The 21,566-nt window shown below is 49.3% G+C and overlaps 1 protein-coding gene across 1 annotated transcript; it reads left to right on the top strand.

Annotated features, from left to right (window-relative positions):
• The first annotated feature begins 1,243 nt into the window (after positions 1 to 1,243).
• LOC135563082 (vimentin A2-like) lies at positions 1,244 to 19,886 on the top strand. Its single transcript, XM_065006019.1, has 7 exons — positions 1,244 to 1,411; positions 7,118 to 7,282; positions 14,511 to 14,636; positions 15,744 to 15,964; positions 17,652 to 17,695; positions 17,825 to 17,910; positions 18,803 to 19,886. The coding sequence occupies exons 1-7, from the start codon at positions 1,259 to 1,261 to the stop codon at positions 18,851 to 18,853; spliced, it is 846 nt and encodes a 281-aa protein (XP_064862091.1). The 5' UTR covers positions 1,244 to 1,258; the 3' UTR covers positions 18,854 to 19,886.
• Positions 19,887 to 21,566: the final 1,680 nt, after the last annotated feature.

Genomic DNA, 21,566 nt, shown 5'->3' with positions numbered 1-21,566 from the left:
TTCTCTTCCTCATTCAACTGGTATAGACAGTAACAATGGTGTTTCATGACTCCAAATGAAATGTTCTATTTGAATCTATCAGGCAGGTGACTGTTCATGGTTGTAACCATGGTGATTACAGTATTATTTGTTTAAATCTATCAACAGTAGAGAACTTTCCAGACCCTGAATGGTCTTGTTGCTCTACATGTAATGAGGACATGAATAAGGGGTCCTTACGGTATAGGTGGCCCTATATTTAGATACATCTGATGGTTGATCAAATCTCTGGACACATCTTTCAGGAATCAACATTTGAACAAAATGTTATTTAAAGTCAGAGGGCTATTGCAAGAAACTACATACGATCATTAATATCCATTATGGGCCGTTTTTTATTTTATTTTTTACAAACTATTTGGGAGCGTTTGAAAGTGGGATCCTTTGCTTCGGGACTAGGGCATTTCCAGACATAGTGCCGACATGGAAATGAGTAATATTGAAAGTATTTAGAAAATTCCCCAAACAAATCTTTTTGCTTATAAAATTTGCCTGACATTTTAAGTTCAAGTAATGCATCAAAATCCATAAAAATAGATGTTCCTCCCGGACAAGGATTATCCCGACATTCCAGATTCCCTGAGCTAACTTCCTGCCAGTCTACACATTTTACCATAAGGCTGAGAGAAACATGTTCAAGCTGTTTTAAAGCTCATTTACTGTCATTCTAAACATTTTTTTCATATGCTATCTCGGGGGCCCAATCTCCGGGTGGACCCCACAGGCCAGGTCCATCCAGACCTGCTGTAGAGCTTCTGATCCATACCACCCATATATTTATCATGGGGTCTACCACGGCAGACCTGGCTCAAGCCCTCAGCCTGCTGTAGAGATGGCTGGCTCTAGGTGACTGGCTGTTGGCTTCTGTAGGAGACTCTGTCAGTACGGCTGGCTGACCAGGCCTCTATTTTGGCAGCAGTGGGAGAGGTCTGTTGGCTTCTGTAGGAGACTCTGTCAGTACGGCTGGCTGACCAGGCCTCTATTTTGGCAGCAGTGGGAGAGGTCTGTTGGCTGCTGTAGGAGACAGATGGAGCAGAGGGGAGGATAACAGGGCACTAGAGTTCTGTCTGGAGGAGGGAGGGAGGGATGGGGGACCGGCCGGGGTTATCAGAGCGAGACACAATGTGACCCGTCTGGCTCTGGTCGTCTCTCGGTCAGTTACAGAAAGAGAGGCGAGAGAGAAATAATTAGTTTCATGAGGACATTTCTGTCTTGACCTATGAGGAAAATGTGTGTGTGTGTGTGTGGTTATCCCTGTTCATCATGTTGTATTCAGGATGTGGACAACGCAGCTCTGTCTCGTCTGGACCTGGAGAGGAAGGTGGAGTCGCTTCAGGAGGAGATCAACTTCCTGAAGAAACTACACGATGAGGTCAGAACACATACACACGCAAGGAAACATGCACAAAAACACACGCATGCACACGCACGCACACACACACACACGGATGTAAACACACACACAACAACACTGACACACCCACACTCTATCTCTCACACACCCTCCCCCTTCTTTTACCCCTGACCTCTAACCCCAGAGGGATATCCTACGAAGCATGCTAGATCTACTCAGGGTTTTCTAATGCTAACCAGCTTCAGTTAGCTTCACATTCCAGCTCAGACTTTATCCGTACTACGACGGTGTAAATTGCTCATCTGCCCCAGCTTACTCTAGCGGGCTTGTAATGTCGCACCTGGCTAGTTGAATGCTGAACACTTCATTGAGTCAATTCTGAAACATCAATCCATGTGCGAGTCAGTGCTAGGGCTGTTAGGATGACCGTATTACCGCCACACCAGCGGTCACGAGTAATGACCACAGTCAATTTCCACGTGACTGTTGAGTCAGTGCTAGGGCTGTTAGGATGACCGTACTTCCGGCACCGACAGAGATGGCCGCCTCGCTTCGTGTTCCTAGGAAACTATGCAGTTTTTTGTTTTTTTACGTGTTATTTCTTACATTGGTACCCCAGGTCATCTTAGGTTTCATTACATACAGTCGAGAAGAACTACTGAACATAAGAGCAGCGTCAACTCACCATCAGTACGACCAAGAATATGACTTTCGCGAAGCGGACCCTGTGTTCTGCCTTTCACCCAGGACAACGGAATGGATCCCAGCCGGCGACCCCAAAAAACGACTTCGAAAAATGGGAAAACGAAGCGGTCTTCTGGTCAGACTCCGGAGACGGGCACATCATGCACCACTCCCTAGCATTCTCCTCGCCAATGTCCAGTCTCTAGACAACAAGGTTGATGAAATCCGAGCACGGGTAGCATTCCAGAGGGACACCAGAGACTGTAACATTCTTTGCTTCACGGAAACATGGCTCACTGGAGAGACTCTATCGGAGACGGTGCAGCCAGCTGGTTTCTCCACGCATCGCGCCGACAGAAACAAACATCTTTCTGGTAAGAAGAGGGGCGGGGGCGTATGCTTTATGGTTAACGTGACGTGGTGTGGCCAAAACAACATACAGGAACTCAAGTCCTTCTGTTCACCTGATTTAGAATTCCTCACAATCAAATGTAGACCGCATTATCTACCAAGGGAATTCTCTTCGATTATAATCACAGCCATATATATTCCCCCCCCAAGCAGACACATCGATGGCTCTGAACGAACTTTATTTGACTCTTTGCAAACTGGAATCCATATATCCGGAGGCTGCATTCATTGTAGCTGGGGATTTTAACAAGGCTAATCTGAAAACAAGACTCCCTAAATTTTATCAGCATATCGATTGCGCAACCAGGGTGGGAAAAACCTTGGATCATTGTTATTCCAACTTCCGTGACGCATATAAGGCCCTGCCCCGCCCCCCTTTTGGAAAAGCTGACCACGACTCCATTTTGTTGATCCCTGCCTACAGACAGAAACTAAAACAAGAAGCTCCCGCGCTGAGGTCTGTTCAACGCTGGTCCGACCAATCTGATTCCACACTCCAAGACTGCTTCCATCACGTGGACTGGGATATGTTCCGTATTGCGTCAGACGACAACATTGACGAATACGCTGATTCGGTGTGCGAGTTCATTAGAACGTGCGTTGAAGATGTCGTTCCCAAAGCAACGATTAAAACATTCCCAAACCAGAAACTGTGGATTGATGGCAGCATTCGCGTGAAACTGAAAGCGCGAACCACTGCTTTTAATCAGGGCAAGGTGACTGGAAACATGACTGAATACAAACAGTGTAACTATTCCCTCCGCAAGGCAATCAAACAAGCTAAGCGTCAGTATAGAGACAAAGTAGAATCTCAATTCAACGGCTCAGACACAAGAGGTATGTGGCAGGGTCTACAGTCAATCACGGATTACAAAAAGAGAACCAGCACCGTCACGGACCAGGAAGTCTTGCTCCCAGGCAGACTAAATAACTTTTTTGCCTGCTTTGAGGACAATACAGTGCCACTGACACTGCCCGCAACTAAAACATGCGGACTCTCCTTCACTGCAGTGAGGAAAACATTTAAACGTGTGTTAACACGTTAACCCTCGCAAGGCTGCAGGCCCAGATGGCATCCCCAGCCGCGCCCTCAGAGCATGCGCAGACCAGCTGGCTGGTGTGTTTACGGACATATTCAATCAATCCCTATCCCAGTCTGTTGTTCCCACATGCTTCAAGAGGGCCACCATTGTTCCTGTTCCCAAGAAAGCTAAGGTAACTGAGCTAAACGACTACCGCCCCGTAGCACTCACTACCGTCATCATGAAGTGCTTTGAGAGACTAGTCAAGGACCATATCACCTCCACCCTACCTGACACCCTAGACCCACTCCAATTTGCTTACCGCCTAAATGGATCCAGAGACGATGCAATCTCAACCACACTGCACACTGCCCTAATCCATCTGGACAAGAGGAATACCTATGTGAGAATGCTGTTCATCGACTACAGCTCGGCATTTAACACCATAGTGCCCTCCAAGCTCGTCATCAAGCTCGAGACCCTGGGTCTTGACCCCGCCCTGTGCAACTGGGTACTTGACTTCCTGACGGGCCGCCCCCAGGTGGTGAGGGTAGGCAACAACATCTCCACCCCGCTGATCCTCAACATTGGGGCCCCACAAGGGTGCGTTCTGAGCCCTCTCCTGTACTCCCTGTTCACCCACGACTGCGTGGCCACGCACGCCTCCAACTCAATCATCAAGTTTGTGGACGACACAACAGTGGTAGGCTTGATTACCAACAACGACGAGACGGTCTACAGGGAGGAGGTGAGGGCCCTCGGAGTGTGGTGTCAGGAAATAACCTCACACTCAACGTCAACAAAACTAAGGAGATGATTGTGGACTTCAGGAAACAGCAGAGGGAACACCCCCCTATCCACATCGATGGAACAGTAGTGGAGAGGGTAGTAAGTTTTAAGTTCCTCGGCGTACACATCACAGACAAACTGAATTGGTCCACCCACACAGACAGCATCGTGAAGAAGGTGCAGCAGCGCCTCTTCAACCTCAGGAGGCTGATAAAATTCGGCTTATCACCAAAAGCACTCACAAACGTAATTAGGCTTCTCCAATCTCTGATGCTGCCGATGATCATTAGTAGCTGATAGGAAAATTATGATTAAATGACTGAACAAATCGTTTTAAATGGAACTGTAACTAAGTAAACTTATACTCTGTTTTATTATATCTGATTAACAAAATTAGTTCATAAGAAGGGATTGTGTGACACAGACAAGGAGTAATTAAAGTTAATGAACACCATTCCAACTAGGCAGAAACGAATGGGTTGTGGATTAAGTAAGCAGATAAGGTAGTTAACCTATGGTTGAACCGACAAAACTGAGCTCTGGGGTGTTTTAGATAAGGCTGTGAGTGCATTCCTAGGTTTTCTGTTAATTAGAACTGTCAGCGAAGTGGTGATCTATAATGTTGAGGGGTCAAAAGTTAATTCAGTTATGTTGTGTGACCTGGGAGTGTGTTAGTAAGTTAGAATGAACTATTAACCTCACTTTGTCCCGGTCGAGAGGAGGGGATTCTGTTAACCTCTTGCCTCTAGTTGGGACGCTTGCGTCCCAACTAGAGCTCTGGAAATGCAAATGCGCTACGCTAAATGCTAATAGTATTAGTTAAAACTCAAAAGTTCATTAAAATACACATGCAGGGTATCAAATTAAAGCTACACTCGTTGTGAATCCAGGCAACAAGTCAGATTTTTAAAATGCTTTTCAGCGACAGCATGAGAAGCTATTATCTGATAGCATGCACCAATACACTACAACAGAAAAGCACAGCAGGGGACGTAAACAAAATAATTAGCATTTCGGCGTTACACAAACCGCACAATAAAATAGAAAACAGTCATTACCTTTCACCATCTTCTTTGTTGGCACTCCTAGATGTCCCATAAACACTATTGGGTCTTTATTTCGATTAAATCGGGCCATATAAAGCCAAGATATCGTTATATGTAGACTGTGTGATAAACGAAAAAAACAGCGATTTCACAACGTAACGTCATTTTTAAAATTCAAAAAGTAGACGATAAACTTTCACAAAACACTTCAAATACGTTTGTAATGCTACTTTAGGTATTAGTAAACGTTAATAAGCGATAAAAATCATCCATAGGCGATGTAGAAATCATTAGCTGTCGTCTTGGAAAAATTTCAGGAGAGAGCTCTTCCGGAATGATCTGGGCGGAGACCGGAGGTAAGTCGTGCCCCTCTTTCGGTTCAACCAAGAATCAAAGAGGATTCAATTCACAAGACTCTAGACAACATGGGGATGCTGTGGGAGTTGAATGCTCGGTCTTATCTAATTCGGCTCACTGTTAACAATTGCTGGAAGTGGCGCAAGGATATTTATTTCCATTTTCTGTGATCAGGTTTTCCTGCGCTTTCCGATGTAACGCACGTTATGTAATAGCCACAGTCGTGATTTAACCAGTTTTAAAAACGTCCGAGGGTTTCCTATCCACACATTCTAACCATATGAACGTACTATATTCCTGGCATGAGTAGCAGGGCGCTGAAATGTTGCGCGATTTTTAACAAAATGTTCAAAAAAGTAGAGGGTCGACTGAAGAGGTTAAGCAATGAAATGACGTCATGTTATTGTATATAAACTGTTGCTCGTGGTAACGTGGCAGCTCGCTCCGAGAATAAATTCTGTTACCTATTATTGATAAGACTGGTCTCCGTCTATTTTATGCAAACAAGAATCTTACAAATTCTCATAAAATAGATTAAGGGAATTAAATGAATGAATACATATTGGTATAATTAAATTACAGTAACAGTAGCCTACCAAACTTGCTGCCTGCCTGGTACTCACCACTCTATTGTCCCTCTAATCACTCTGACATCAATGTAAATGTAATGGAAAATCTAATAAAACACTTCATGAGCTCATGTTGCACAATATTTCTATAGGCTATGCAATTGGGTGAGAAAACAGAGTGATGGCCTCTATTAAAAAGAGGAGGATCCCATCAGCTTTCTATAGGCCAGGCCTACTTGATTTATTTCTCAACTTTCCTAATAATGCCATCTTTAGTGTGCTCATCAATGCTCAAGCACCTGTTCCTATCGATAAAATACATGTTATTATGTCATACAAACGTTTCACAATTCCAGAAGTTTCAAATGCATTCTGTCATTACTAAATAATGTGGTAGGTATTTTAATATTAACATTTTTTACACACATTTGATACGTCAAATATTTAATTAGTTGTCTTCTTCAAATCAAGGGGATGATGCAAGAGGGAGGGAATCTGATTTCATTGGTCTTCAACTCGTGGCTCAGTCATTTCATTCAGGGTCAGAGAGGTTAGCTGTGTGCTAGCCTGCCCCGGAGCAGGTTAGTTCTGAAGGATTCGTTGCCGTAGAAATGTACCTGGCTTAAAGCTGGGCCACATTCGTACGACTTGCTATCCCGAGATGAACTCAGAGTTGACAAAAGTTACCTCGCTAACTCTTCAAACCTAATTCATAGGATCTCTCTGACCCCTGTTTGTAGGGGCTGCAGTCTCAGGTGCTGACCCCTCTCTAACCTCAAACCCCGGTTTGTAGGAGCTGCAGTCTCAGGTGCTGACCCCTCTCTGACCTCTGACTCCTGTCTGTAGGAGCTGTTGGAGCTGCAGTCTCAGGTGCAGGTGTCGCAGCAGGTGCAGATGGACATTGATGTGGTGAAGCCAGACCTGACGGGCGCTCTCAGGGACGTCCGCTCTCAGTACGAGAACCTGGCCTCCAAGAACATGCAGGAGTCCGACGACTGGTACAAGTCTAAGGTAGGCTGTTCCCTATACCCTACACCCTACCCCCTATACCCTACACCCTACCCCCTATACCCTAGAGGATTCTGTAGACTGGTACAAGTCTAAGGTAGGCTGTTCCCTATACCCTACCCCCCCTATACCCTACCCCCTATACCCTAGAGGAGTCTGTAGACTGGTACAAGTCTAAGGTAGGCTGTTCCCTACACCCTACCCCCTATACCCTACACCCTACCCCCTACAGCCTACCCCCTACCCCCTATACCCTACACCCTACGACTGGTACAAGTCTAAGGTAGGCTGTTCCCTATACCCTACACCCTACCCCCTATACCATACCCCTACCCTACCCCCCCCCTACCCCTATACCCTAGAGGAGTCTGTAGACTGGTACTAAGTCTAAGGTAGGCTGCACCCTATACCCTTTACCCTACCCCCTATACCCTAGAGGAGTCTGTAGACTGGTACTAAGTCTAAGGTAGGCTGCACCTTATACCCTTTACCCTACCCCCTATACCCTTTACCCTACCCCCTATACCCTTTACCCTACCCCTATACTCTTTACCCTACCCCTATACCCTTTACCCTACCCCCTACCCCCTTTACCCTACCCCCTATATCCTACAGCAGTAGTCCCCTAACCCATTTTAATCCATTTCATGTGTAGGTGCACTTGATTCAGCAGCCCTAGTGCTGTTGGTGGTAGGTGCACTTGATTCAGCAGCCCTAGTGCTGTTGGTGGTAGGTGCACTTGATTCAGCAGCCCTAGTGCTGTTGGTGGTAGGTGCACTTGATTCAGCAGCCCTAGTGCTGTTGGTGGTAGGTGCACTTGATTCAGCAGCCCTAGTGCTGTTGGCGGTAGGTGCACTTGATTCAGCAGCCCTAGTGCTGTTGGTGGTAGGTGCACTTGATTCAGCAGCCCTAGTGCTGTTGGTGGTAGGTGCACTGCATGATTCAGCAGCCCTAGTGCTGTTGGTGGTAGGTGCACTTGATTCAGCAGCCCTAGTGCTGTTGGTGGTAGGTGCACTTGATTCAGCAGCCCTAGTGCTGTTGGTGGTAGGTGCACCCTTGATTCAGCAGCCCTAGTGCTGTTGGTGGTAGGTGCACTTGATTCAGCAGCCCTAGTGCTGTTGGTGGTAGGTGCACTTGATTCAGCAGCCCTAGTGCTGTTGGTGGTAGGTGCACTTGATTCAGCAGCCCTAGTGCTGTTGGTGGTAGGTGCACTTGATTCAGCAGCCCTAGTGCTGTTGGTGGTAGGTGCACTTGATTCAGCAGCCCTAGTGCTGTTGGTGGTAGGTGCACTTGATTCAGCAGCCCTAGTGCTGTTGGTGGTAGGTGCACTTGATTCAGCAGCCCTAGTGCTGTTGGCGGTAGGTGCACTTGATTCAGCAGCCCTAGTGCTGTTGGCGGTAGGTGCACTTGATTCAGCAGCCCTAGTGCTGTTGGTGGTAGGTGCACTTGATTCAGCAGCCCTAGTGCTGTTGGTGGTAGGTGCACTTGATTCAGCAGCCCTAGTGCTGTTGGCGGTAGGTGCACTTGATTCAGCAGCCCTAGTGCTGTTGGCGGTAGGTGCACTTGATTCAGCAGCCCTAGTGCTGTTGGTGGTAGGTGCACTTGATTCAGCAGCCCTAGTGCTGTTGGCGGTAGGTGCACTTGATTCAGCAGCCCTAGTGATGTTGACTGTGGGTGCACTGGATTCAGCATCCCTAGTGATGTTGGCTGTGGGTGCACTTGATTCAGCAGTCCTAGTGATGTTGGTGGTAGGTGCACTTGATTCAGCAGCCCTAGTGCTGTTGGTGGTAGGTGCACTTGATTCAGCAGCCCTAGTGCTGTTGGTGGTAGGTGCACTTGATTCAGCAGCCCTAGTGCTGTTGGTGGTAGGTGCACTTGATTCAGCAGCCCTAGTGCTGTTGGTGGTAGGTGCACTTGATTCAGCAGCCCTAGTGCTGTTGGTGGTAGGTGCACTTGATTCAGCAGCCCTAGTGATGTTGACTGTGGGTGCACTGGATTCAGCATCCCTAGTGATGTTGGCTGTGGGTGCACTTGATTCAGCAGTCCTAGTGATGTTGACTGTGGGTGCACTTGATTCAGCAGCCCTAGTGCTGTTGGCGGTAGGTGCACTTGATTCAGCAGCCCTAGTGCTGTTGGTGGTAGGTGCACTTGATTCAGCAGCCCTAGTGCTGTTGGTGGTAGGTGCACTTGATTCAGCAGCCCTAGTGCTGTTGGTGGTAGGTGCACTTGATTCAGCAGCCCTAGTGCTGTTGGTGGTAGGTGCACTTGATTCAGCAGCCCTAGTGCTGTTGGCGGTAGGTGCACTTGATTCAGCAGCCCTAGTGCTGTTGGTGGTAGGTGCACTTGATTCAGCAGCCCTAGTGCTGTTGGCGGTAGGTGCACTTGATTCAGCAGCCCTAGTGCTGTTGGCGGTAGGTGCACTTGATTCAGCAGCCCTAGTGCTGTTGGTGGTAGGTGCACTTGATTCAGCAGCCCTAGTGATGTTGACTGTGGGTGCACTGGATTCAGCATCCCTAGTGATGTTGGCTGTGGGTGCACTTGATTCAGCAGTCCTAGTGATGTTGACTGTGGGTGCACTTGATTCAGCAGCCCTAGTGCTGTTGGCGGTAGGTGCACTTGATTCAGCAGCCCTAGTGCTGTTGGTGGTAGGTGCACTTGATTCAGCAGCCCTAGTGCTGTTGGTGGTAGGTGCACTTGATTCAGCAGCCCTAGTGCTGTTGGTGGTAGGTGCACTTGATTCAGCAGCCCTAGTGCTGTTGGTGGTAGGTGCACTTGATTCAGCAGCCCTAGTGCTGTTGGCGGTAGGTGCACTTGATTCAGCAGCCCTAGTGCTGTTGGTGGTAGGTGCACTTGATTCAGCAGCCCTAGTGCTGTTGGCGGTAGGTGCACTTGATTCAGCAGCCCTAGTGCTGTTGGCGGTAGGTGCACTTGATTCAGCAGCCCTAGTGCTGTTGGTGGTAGGTGCACTTGATTCAGCAGCCCTAGTGATGTTGACTGTGGGTGCACTGGATTCAGCATCCCTAGTGATGTTGACTGTGGGTGCACTTGATTCAGCAGCCCTAGTGCTGTTGGTGGTAGGTGCACTTGATTCAGCAGCCCTAGTGATGTTGACTGTGGGTGCACTGGATTCAGCATCCCTAGTGATGTTGACTGTGGGTGCACTTGATTCAGCAGCCCTAGTGCCGGGAAAACAAAGTGTTCCCATTTTGAATAATTTCATGTGTCTGGATGTAGATCTCCGATCTACCCGGCAGGCCCAGAGAGCAAATCAAGTGCACCTATAGGCCTAGCGCTGGCCAATTAGATCAGATCACGTGTCTGCAATTTCCACAGACTGAGAAAGGAGCCTTGAACACACAGAAAAGTTGATACTGAGACATTTGAAAATGTTTAAAACTATGACTAGAGAGAGACTTAACGAATACAGCACAGAGCTGCTGTTTATATGACTTCATGTTTAAGTTCTTACTCAGCACTGTCAACACTTTGTATTCAACACGTCTATAAGCCAGACCATGTGCGTTCTGCCTACTACTGGCTGCTTGTCTGTCTTTACATCAAGGAATATTCCACTTTAACTGGACATCGGATTAACAACATGATGCAGTGTGACTTGAGTTATGCCATCAGCTGGAAGACGCTCCCCTTTTCTCAGCAGAGGGAAGGGAGAGCGGCGGGACTGGGAGTCGGGTGAGGTGGACTCACCACTGTTCCCTCCCTCCTCTGACTGACCAGATGCACCCCTGTTCCCTCCCTCCCTCCCTCTCCCCTCTGACTGACCAGATGCACACCTGTTCCCTCCCTCCTCTGACTGACCAGATGCACCCCTGTTCCCTCCTCTGACTGACCAGATGCACCCCTGTTCCCTCCTCTGACTGACCAGATGCACCCCTGTTCCCTCCTCTGACTGACCAGATGCACCCCTGTTCCCTCCTCTGACTGACCAGATGCACCCCTGTTCCCTCCTCTGACTGACCAGATGCACCCTGTTCCCCCCCCCTGTTCCCTCCCTCCTCTGACTGACCAGATGCACCCCTGTTCCCTCCCCTCCCTCCTCTGACTGACCAGATGCACCCCTGTTTCCCTCCTCTGACTGACCAGATGCACCCCTGTTCCCTCCCCCTCTGACTGACCAGATGCACCCCTGTTCCCTCCCTCCTCTGACTGACCAGATGCACCCCTGTTCCCTCCCTCCTCTCACTGACCAGATTTCCCTCCTCCCCCTCTGACTGACCAGATGCACCCCTGTTCCCTCCCTCCCTCCTCTGACTGACCAGATGCACCCCTGTTCCCTCCCTCCTCTCTACTGACCAGATGCACCCCTGTTCCCTCTCCTCTGCCTGTTCCCTCCTCTGACTGACCAGATGCACCCTGTTCCCTCCCCCTCTGACTGACCAGATGCACCCCTGTTCCCTCCCTCCCTCCTCTGAACTGACCAGATGCACCCCTGTTCCCTCCCTCCCCTCTGACTGACCAGATGCACCCCTGTTCCCTCCTCCTCTGACTGACCAGATGCACCCCTGTTCCCTCCCTCCCTCCTCTAACTGACCAGATGTACCCCTGTTCCCTCCCTCCCTCCTCTGACTGACCAGATGCACCCCTGTTCCCTCCCCTCTGACTGACCAGATGACCCCTGACCAGATGCACCCCTGTTCCCTCCCCTCTGACTGACCAGATGCACCCCTGTTCCCCCCCTCTGACTGACCAGATGCCCCCTGTTCCCTCCTCTGACTGACCAGATGCACCCCTGTTCCCTCCCTCCCTCCTCTGACTGACCAGATGCACCCCTGTTCCCTCCCCCTCTGACTGACCAGATGCACCCCTGTTCCCTCCTCTGACTTCCCTCCCCTCTGACTGACCAGATGCACCCTGTTCCCTCCTCTGACTGACCAGATGCACCCCTGTTCCCTCCCTCCTCTGACTGACCAGATGCACCCCTGTTCCCTCCCCCTCTGACTGACCAGATGCACCCCTGTTCCCTCCCCTCCCTCCTCTGACTGACCAGATGCACCCCTGTTCCCTCCCTCCCTCCTCTGACTGACCAGATGCACCCCTGTTCCCTCCCCCTCTGACTGACCAGATGCACCCCTGTTCCCTCCCTCCCCCTCTGACTGACCAGATGCACCCCTGTTCCCTCCCTCCCTCCTCTGACTGACCAGATGCACCCCTGTTCCCTCCCCTCTGACTGACCAGATCCACCCCTGTTCCCTGACTGACCAGATGCACCCCTGTTCCCTCCCTCCTCTGACTGACCAGATCTGACTGACCAGATGCACCCCTGTGTTCCCTCCCCTCCCTCCCCTCTGACTGACCAGATGCACCCCTGTTCCCTCCTGACCAGATGCCCCCTGTTCTGACTGACCAGATGCACCCCTGTTCCCTCCCCTCTGACTGACCAGATGCACCCCTGTTCCCTCCTCTGACTGACCAGATGCACCCCTGTTCCCCCCCTCTGACTGACCAGATGCACCCCTGTTCCCTCCCCTCTGACTGACCAGATGCACCCCTGTTCCCTCCCTCCTCTGACTGACCAGATGCACCCCTGTTCCCTCCCCTCTGACTGACCAGATGCACCCCTGTTCCCTCCCTCCCTCCTCTGACTGACCAGATGCACCCCTGTTCCCTCCCTCCCTCCTCTGACTGACCAGATGCACCCCTGTTCCCTCCCCTCTGACTGACCAGATCCACCCCTGTTCCCTCCCTCCCTCCCCCTCTGACTGACCAGATGCACCCCTGTTCCCTCCCTCCCTCCTCTGACTGACCAGATGCACCCCTGTTCCCTCCCCCTCTGACTGACCAGATCCACCCCTGTTCCCTCCCTCCCCCTCTGACTGACCAGATCCACCCCTGTTCCCTCCCTCCTCCTGACTGACCAGATGCACCCCTGTTCCCTCCCTCCCTCCTCTGACTGACCAGATGCACCCCTGTTCCCTCCCCTCCCTCCTCTGATGACCAGATGCACCCCTGTTCCCTCCCTCCCTCCTCTGACTGACCAGATGCACCCCTGTCCCCTCCCTCCCCTGACTGACCAGATGCACCCCTGTTCCCCCTCTGACTGACCAGATGACCCTCCTCTGACTGACCAGATGCACCCCTGTTCCCTCCCTCCCTCCTCTGACTGACCAGATGCACCCCTGTTCCCTCCCTCCCTCCTCTGACTGACCAGATGCACCCCTGTTCCCTCCCCTCTGACTGACCAGATGCACCCCTGTTCCCTCTCCTCTGACTGACCAGATGCACCCCTGTTCCCTCTCCTCTGACTGACCAGATGCACCCCTGTTCCCCCCCCTCTGACTGACCAGATGCACCCCTGTTCCCTCCCTCCCTCCTCTGACTGACCAGATGCACCCCTGTTCCCTCCCCTCTGACTGACCAGATCCACCCCTGTTCCCTCCCTCCCTCCTCTGACTGACCAGATGCACCCCTGTCCTTTTTGGCCTTCCTGTGACATCGGGTGATGTAGGTGTCGTGGAGGGCAGGTAGTTTGTCTCCAGTGATGCATTGTGCAGACCTCTCTACTGTCTGACAGTGTTAATAGAAATGCATATTGACAGTCTCAGTTCTATCTCTCCTGTACAGTGTTAATAGACATGCCTATTGACAGTCTCAGGTCTATCTCTCCTGTACAGTGTTAACAGACATGCCTATTGACAGTCTCAGGTCTTTCTCTCCTGTACAGTGTTAACAGACATGCCTATTGACAGTCTCAGGTCTTTCTCTCCTGTACAGTGTTAACAGACATGCATATTGACAGTCTCAGGTCTATCTCTCCTGTACAGTGTTAATAGACATGCCTATTGACAGTCTCAGGTATATATCTCCTGTACAGTGTTAACAGACATGCCTATTGACAGTCTCAGGTCTATCTCTCCTGTACAGTGTTAACAGACATGCCTATTGACAGTCTCAGGTCTTTCTCTCCTGTACAGTGTTAACAGACATGCCTATTGACAGTCTCAGGTCTTTCTCTCCTGTACAGTGTTAACAGACATGCATATTGACAGTCTCAGGTCTATCTCTCCTGTACAGTGTTAATAGACATGCCTATTGACAGTCTCAGGTATATATCTCCTGTACAGTGTTAACAGACATGCCTATTGACAGTCTCAGGTCTCTCTCTCCTGTACAGTGTTAACAGACATGCATATTGACAGTCTCAGGTCTCTCTCCCCTGTACAGTGTTAATAGACATGCATATTGACAGTCTCAGGTCTATCTCTCCTGTCTGCAGTTTGCTGACCTGACTGATTCTGCAGCCCGTAACAACGAGTCTCTACGGATTGCTAAGCAGGAGGCTAATGACTACAGACGCCAGGTGCAGGCACTCACCTGTGAGATCGATGCCCTGAAGGGAAGCGTGAGTACAGCACCTGTCACACTAAGAGGAATCTGCCTAGTGAGTCAGCATTTTCTGTTCGAGGGATGGCACTCGCTTGCTCTCCCTCTACCTGCTCTTTATCTCCTCCCCCTCCCCCCTCCCTCTCTCTCCCCTCTGCTCTCTCTCTCCCTCTCTCTCCCCTCTGCTCTCTCTCTCCCTCTCTCTCCCCTCTGCTCTCTCTCTCCCTCTCTCTCCCCTCTGCTCTCTCTCCTCCCTCTCTCTCCCCTCTGCTCTCTCTCCTCTGTCTATCCCTCTGCTCTCCCTCTGCTCTCTCCCCTCTGTCTATCCCCTCTGCTCTCTCTCCCTCTGCTCTCTCTCCCCTCTGCTCTCTCTCCTCCCTCTCTCTCCCCTCTGCTCTCCCTCTCCCTCTCTCTCCCCTCTGCTCTCTCCTCCCTCTGCTCTCTCCCCTGCTGCTCTCTCTCCTCCCTCTCTCTCCCCTCTGCTCTCTCTCCTCCCTCTCTCTCCCCTCTGCTCTCTCTCTCCCTCTGCTCTCTCCCTCCCTCTCTCTCCCCTCTGCTCTCTCTCCTCCCTTTCTCTCCCCTCTGCTCTCTCTCTCTATCCCCTCTGCTCTCTCCCCTCTGCTCCCCTCTGCTCTCTCTCTCCCTCTCTCTCCCTCTGCTCTCTCTCTCCTCCCTTTCTCTCCCCTCTGCTCTCTCTCTCTCCCTCTGTCTATCCCCTCTGCTCTCTCTCTCCCTCTGCTCTTTCTCCTCCCTCTCTCTCCCCTCTGCTCTCTCTCCTCCCTCTCTCTCCCCTCTGCTCTCTCTCCTCCCTCTGTCTATCCCTTCTGCTCTCTCTCCCCTCTGCTCTCTCTCCCCTCTGCTCTCTCTCCTCCCTCTCTCTCCCCTCTGCTCTCTCTCCCCTCTGCTCTCTCTCCCCTCTGCTCTCTCTCCTCCCTCTCTCTCCCCTCTGCTCTCTCTCCTCCCTCTGTCTATCCCTTCTGCTCTCTCTCCCCTCTGCTCTCTCTCCCCTCTGCTCTCTCTCCTCCCTCTCTCTCCCCTCTGCTCTCTCACTCCCTCTGTCTATCCCCTCTGCTCTCTCTCCCCTCTGCTCTCTCTCCTCCCTCTCTCTCCCCTCTCCTCCTCCCAGAATGAGTCTATGGAGCGGCAGATGAGGGAGATGGAGGAGAACTTCAGTATGGAGTCGTCTGGTTACCAGGACAACGTCAGTGGTCTGGAGGAGGACATTAGGAACATGAAGGATGAGATGGCCAGACACCTCAGAGAATACCAGGATCTCCTCAATGTCAAAATGGCCCTGGACATAGAGATAGCTACCTACAGGAAACTACTGGAGGGAGAGGAGAGCAGGTAAATGGCCCTGGGCATAGAGATAGCTACCTACAGGAAACTACTGGAGGGAGAGGAGAGCAGATGATGGTGGTGGTGAATGGTGAGATGGTGATGATGAAGACAGTAAATGATGGTGATGGGCATAGATGATAGCTGGTGTGAAACTGATGGTGGTGATGAGATGGTGATGAATGAGAGCAGGTGATGATGGCCCTGGGTGGTGGTGGTGAGATAGCTGATGTGTGATGACCTGACAGGAAACTACTGGAGGGAGATGGAGAGCAGGTATGAATGGTGATGGGCATAGAGATGAGCTGATGGTGAGGTGATGAACTGGTGGTGGATGGTGATGTGGTGAGGTGAGGTAAATGGCCCTGGTGATGAGATAGTGGTGGTGATGATGAATGGTGATGAGGAAACTACTGGTGACTACTATGGTGATGGTGAATGTACTACTCTACTACTGATGATGATGGTGGTGATGATGATGATGAATGTGATGATGGTGGTGATGAATGTGATGATGATGATGGTGAGATGGTGATGATGAAGACAGTAGTGGTGGTGATGATGGTGATGATGGTGATGATGAAGACAGTAGTGGTGGTGATGATGGTGAGATGGTGATGATGAAGACAGTAGTGGTGGTGATGATGATGGTGATTATGGTGATGATGATGGTGATTATGGTGATGATGATGGTGGTGGTGGTAGTGATTATGGTGGTGATGGTGGTGGTGGTAGTGATTATGGTGGTGGTGAAGACAGTGATGGTGATGATGATGAATGTGATGGTGATGATGATGAATGTGATGGTGGTGATGATGAATGTGATGGTGGTGATGATGAATGTGGTGGTGATGGTGGGGAAAATGGTGATGGCAATGATGATGGTGATGGTGATGAATATGATGGTGGTGATGATGGTGGTGATGGTGATGGTGGTGATGAATGTGGTGGTGGTGATGATGGTGGTGATGAATGTGGTGGTGGTGATGATGGTGGTGGTGGTGGTGGTGATGATGATGGTGGTGGTGGTGATGATGGTGGTGGTGGTGGTGATGATGGTGATGGTGGTGGTGGTGGTGGTGATGTGGTGGTGATGATGGGTGGTGATGAATGTGGTGGTGGTGGTGATGATGGTGGTGATGAATGTGGTGGTGGTGATGATGGTGGTGGTGGTGGTGGTGATGATGGTGGTGGTGGGTGGTGGTGGTGGTGGTGATGATGGTGGTGATGAATGGTGGTGGTGGTGGTGGTGGTGGTGGTGATGAATGTGGTGGTGGTGGTGATGATGATGGTGGTGGTGGTGATGATGGTGGTGGTGGTGGTGGTGGTGGTGGTGGTGATGATGGTGGTGATGAATGTGGTGGTGGTGGTGATGAATGTGGTGGTGGTGGTGATGAATGTGGTGGTGGTGGTGATGATGGTGGTGGTGGTGGTGATGATGGTGGTGATGAATGTGGTGGTGGTGGTGGTGGTGGTGGTGGTGGTGGTGGTGATGAATGTGGTGGTGGTGGTGATGATGGTGGTGGTGGTGGTGATGATGGTGGTGGTGATGATGGTGGTGATGAATGTGGTGGTGGTGATGATGGTGACGATGATGATGATAGTGATGGTGATGACGATGAAGGACATTGAGACATTGCTCATAGGTGAGGAAAACAAAGAATACTGATTGACTCAAAGGTCCCTCTCATTTCAGAATCACCTCTCCATTGCCAAACTTCTCCTCCTTAAACCTGAGAGGTAAGTCCTGTTCTGTAGATACTCGCTCACCAATGATAGAAATCACTTCATAATATGCTGTATCAATTATAAACAATATGCTGTATCAATTAGAAAAACTCCTCTCTTCATTGTCATCTGTCGCTATAGAAACCATGATGGATTCCAGACCCATGGTTGAAACCACAATGTCCAAAAAGGTTCTGATAAAGACGATCGAGACCAGAGATGGACAGGTACAGTCAGCTTGTTATCCAGAGTGACGTAAAGCATCCATCTTCTGAAAGCTTTTGGTACTGGTGCCCCGTGACACTCGAACCCACAACCACCTGAGACACACAAGATTCCCTGTTCACTGGGTTGATTTGGTCTGTAACTCTGAGCTTCTACTGTATACATATTATCAGTTCAGACACACAGACCAGGGATGGTCCAAACCACATCTCATAATCCATTCAGATGTTCTTGGAGTTTCTACCCTTGTAGGATGGCCAAGACTCGGGCCACTAAATCAATGGAGGCCAGATAATAGCATTGTGTCAGCTAGGCTGCTGTGAGAGAATTAAGGCTAACTGACAGACATGAACAATATATAGATTTTGAGACATGACATGTAGTATTTTCATATTTTAGTATTTTATATAAATTCCTGTTCTTTTTCAAAGAGTTATCAGGAAAACAAGCGTTTCTCTGTGACTCGGTCAACGGTGCAGTGAGCAGAACCTTTTACGTGTAGTTCAGCTGGTGTCGTGTTCATGTCCAGTAATCTGGCTTTTTTACGACCCGCAGAAACAACTTTACAGTTTTATGTAAAATGATCAAAGTCGCTGCTAGAATGTGGCACTTCTGTCAACAGAGCTTTAAAAAATAAAAAATATGAAAAATTACAATTAAATCTTGACTTTTTGGATTTAATCATCAAAGCTCGTTTCACGCAGAACGGTTGGACACCTTGAACAAGCCCATGTAGTCTACTTAGTACACCATTTAGCAGGAGCTTTTATCCAAGCCACTAAGAGTCACACATATAAGGGAATCGAACCCAAGACCCTTGGTGCTCTGACTGAGCCACACAGGGTCCAGTTATGACCAGGTGTTAACTGTTTCCTCTCTGTCCCTCCCCAACAGGTGATCAATGAGTCCATGAACCATGACGACCCCATCGATGTCTTCAACTAGAGACCAGCCATCTACAACACAGGAAAACATAGATGATATTTGTATCTAGATTCTATTTCTATAACCCGCAGCCATAAACAATATATCTGTCTGTTATATATCTGGATTATGTTTCTGGACCATTCCCTCAGACAGGACTACCTACCCACAGTAAACAACCAGACAGGACTACCTACCCACAGTAAACAACCAGACAGGACTACCTACCCACGGTAAACAACCAGACAGGACTACCTACCCACAGTAAACAACCAGACAGGACTACCTACCCACAGTAAACAACCAGACAGGACTACCTACCCACGGTAAACACCCTGACAGGACTACCTACCCACAGTAAACACCCTGACAGGACCACCTACCCACAGTAAACACCCTGACAGGACCACCTACCCACAGTAAACACCCTGACAGGACCACCTACCCACAGTAAACACCCTGACAGGACCACCTACCCACAGTAAACAACCAGACAGGACCACCTACCCACAGTAAACACCCTGACAGGACTACCTACCCACAGTAAACACCCTGACAGGACTACCTACCCACAGTAAACACCCATCCAAACCTGCTTCAAGTGTCTTGTTACTGTGTGAGCCTGCTAGAATATTCCACCTGTTGTGAGCTAGACGTTAGGGCTGAGACTGTTATTCTAGGACATGTTTGCACTACTTCTAGGTGGTGGACAGGGAGAGAAGAGAGAGAGGGAATGGAGAGACTCTAGAGTCGACAGAAACATTACATTTGTCGTCACAGGAATATTTTGTTAACTCTGTAAAAACCAGTCAATGTTACCAGATACAATATAATTATTTGTCTGAATGAACCAGCTGGCCTGTCCTTCACGGCCTGTCCTTCACGGCCTGTCCTTCACGGCCGGTCCTTCACGGCCTGTCCTTCACGGCCTGTCCTTCACGGCCGGTCCTTCACGGCCTGTCCTTCACGGCCGGTCCTACATCTGTCAGTCTAGCGGAAGAGCAACACATTAAACACTGTTCATCTAAAGAACAATAAAACTGGTAGACAGACATCCTCGGTCTCAGGGAAGTTACTTGGTGTACTAAATCCTCTTAATTTCCTTTGTGCCATAAGGCCAGTTCTCTGAAACGTACAGTACCTCTCCTGTAGAGCTGACCTACTTCATGCTGATTCCTCCTAAACAACTCATTACAGTACCTCTCCTGTAGAGCTGACCTACTTCATGCTGATTTCTCCTAAACAACTTGTTACAGTACCTCTCCTGTAGAGCTGACCTAATTCATGCTGATTCCTCCTAAACAACTCATTACAGTACCTCTCCTGTAGAGCTGACCTACTTCATGCTGATTTCTCCTAAACAACTTGTTACAGTACCTCTCCTGTAGAGCTGACCTAATTCATGCTGATTTCTCCTAAACAACTTGTTACAGTACCTCTCCTGTAGAGCTGACCTACTTCATGCTGATTTCTCCTAAACAACTTGTTACAGTACCTCTCCTGTAGAGCTGACCTACTTCATGCTGATTTCTCCTAAACAACTTGTTACAGTACCTCTCCTGTAGAGCTGACCTACTTCATGCTGATTTCTCCTAAACAACCTGTTACAGTACCTCTCCTGTAGAGCTGACCTAATTCATGCTGATTTCTCCTAAACAACTTGTTACAGTACCTCTCCTGTAGAGCTGACCTACTTCATGCTGATTTCTCCTAAACAACCTGTTACAGTACCTCTCCTGTAGAGCTGACCTAATTCATGCTGATTTCTCCTAAACAACTTGTTACAGTACCTCTCCTGTAGAGCTGACCTAATTCATGCTGATTCCTCCTAAACAACTTGTTACAGTACCTCTCCTGTAGAGCTGACCTAATTCATGCTGATTTCTCCTAAACAACCTGTTACAGTACCTCTCCTGTAGAGCTGACCTACTTCATGCTGATTTCTCCTAAACAACCTGTTACAGTACCTCTCCTGTAGAGCTGACCTACTTCATGCTGATTCCTCCTAAACAACTTGTTACAGTACCTCTCCTGTAGAGCTGACCTAATTCATGCTGATTTCTCCTAAACAACCTGTTACAGTACCTCTCCTGTAGAGCTGACCTACTTCATGCTGATTTCTCCTAAACAACCTGTTACAGTACCTCTCCTATAGAGCTGACCTACTTCATGCTGATTCCTCCTAAACAACTTGTTACAGTACCTCTCCTGTAGAGCTGACCTACTTCATGCTGATTTCTCCTAAACAACCTGTTACAGTACCTCTCCTGTAGAGCTGACCTAATTCATGCTGATTTCTCCTAAACAACTTGTTACAGTACCTCTCCTGTAGAGCTGACCTACTTCATGCTGATTCCTCCTAAACAACCTGTTACAGTACCTCTCCTGTAGAGCTGACCTACTTCATGCTGATTCCTCCTAAACAACTTGTTACAGTACCTCTCCTGTAGAGCTGACCTACTTCATGCTGATTTCTCCTAAACAACTTGTTACAGTACCTCTCCTGTAGAGCTGACCTAATTCATGCTGATTCCTCCTAAACAACTTGTTACAGTACCTCTCCTGTAGAGCTGACCTACTTCATGCTGATTTCTCCTAAACAACTTGTTACAGTACCTCTCCTGTAGAGCTGACCTACTTCATGCTGATTTCTCCTAAACAATTTGTTACAGTACCTCTCCTGTAGAGCTGACCTAATTCATGCTGATTCCTCCTAAACAACTTGTTACAGTAC

Source organism: Oncorhynchus nerka, linkage group LG20 (assembly GCF_034236695.1).
Source record: "Oncorhynchus nerka isolate Pitt River linkage group LG20, Oner_Uvic_2.0, whole genome shotgun sequence".
NCBI lineage: Eukaryota > Metazoa > Chordata > Actinopteri > Salmoniformes > Salmonidae > Oncorhynchus > Oncorhynchus nerka.
This window is presented reverse-complemented; position numbering and strand designations above follow the sequence as displayed.

Excerpts from the sequence above, each read along its gene's own strand:
- LOC135563082 (XM_065006019.1), top strand. The coding sequence starts at position 1,259 with ATGAGGAAAATGTGTGTGTGTGTGTGTGGTTATCCCTGTTCATCATGT. Across the intron at positions 7,283-14,510 it reads ACGACTGGTACAAGTCTAAG|TTTGCTGACCTGACTGATTC; the intron begins GTAGGCTGTTCC and ends TCCTGTCTGCAG. Across the intron at positions 15,965-17,651 it reads CTGGAGGGAGAGGAGAGCAG|AATCACCTCTCCATTGCCAA; the intron begins GTAAATGGCCCT and ends CTCTCATTTCAG.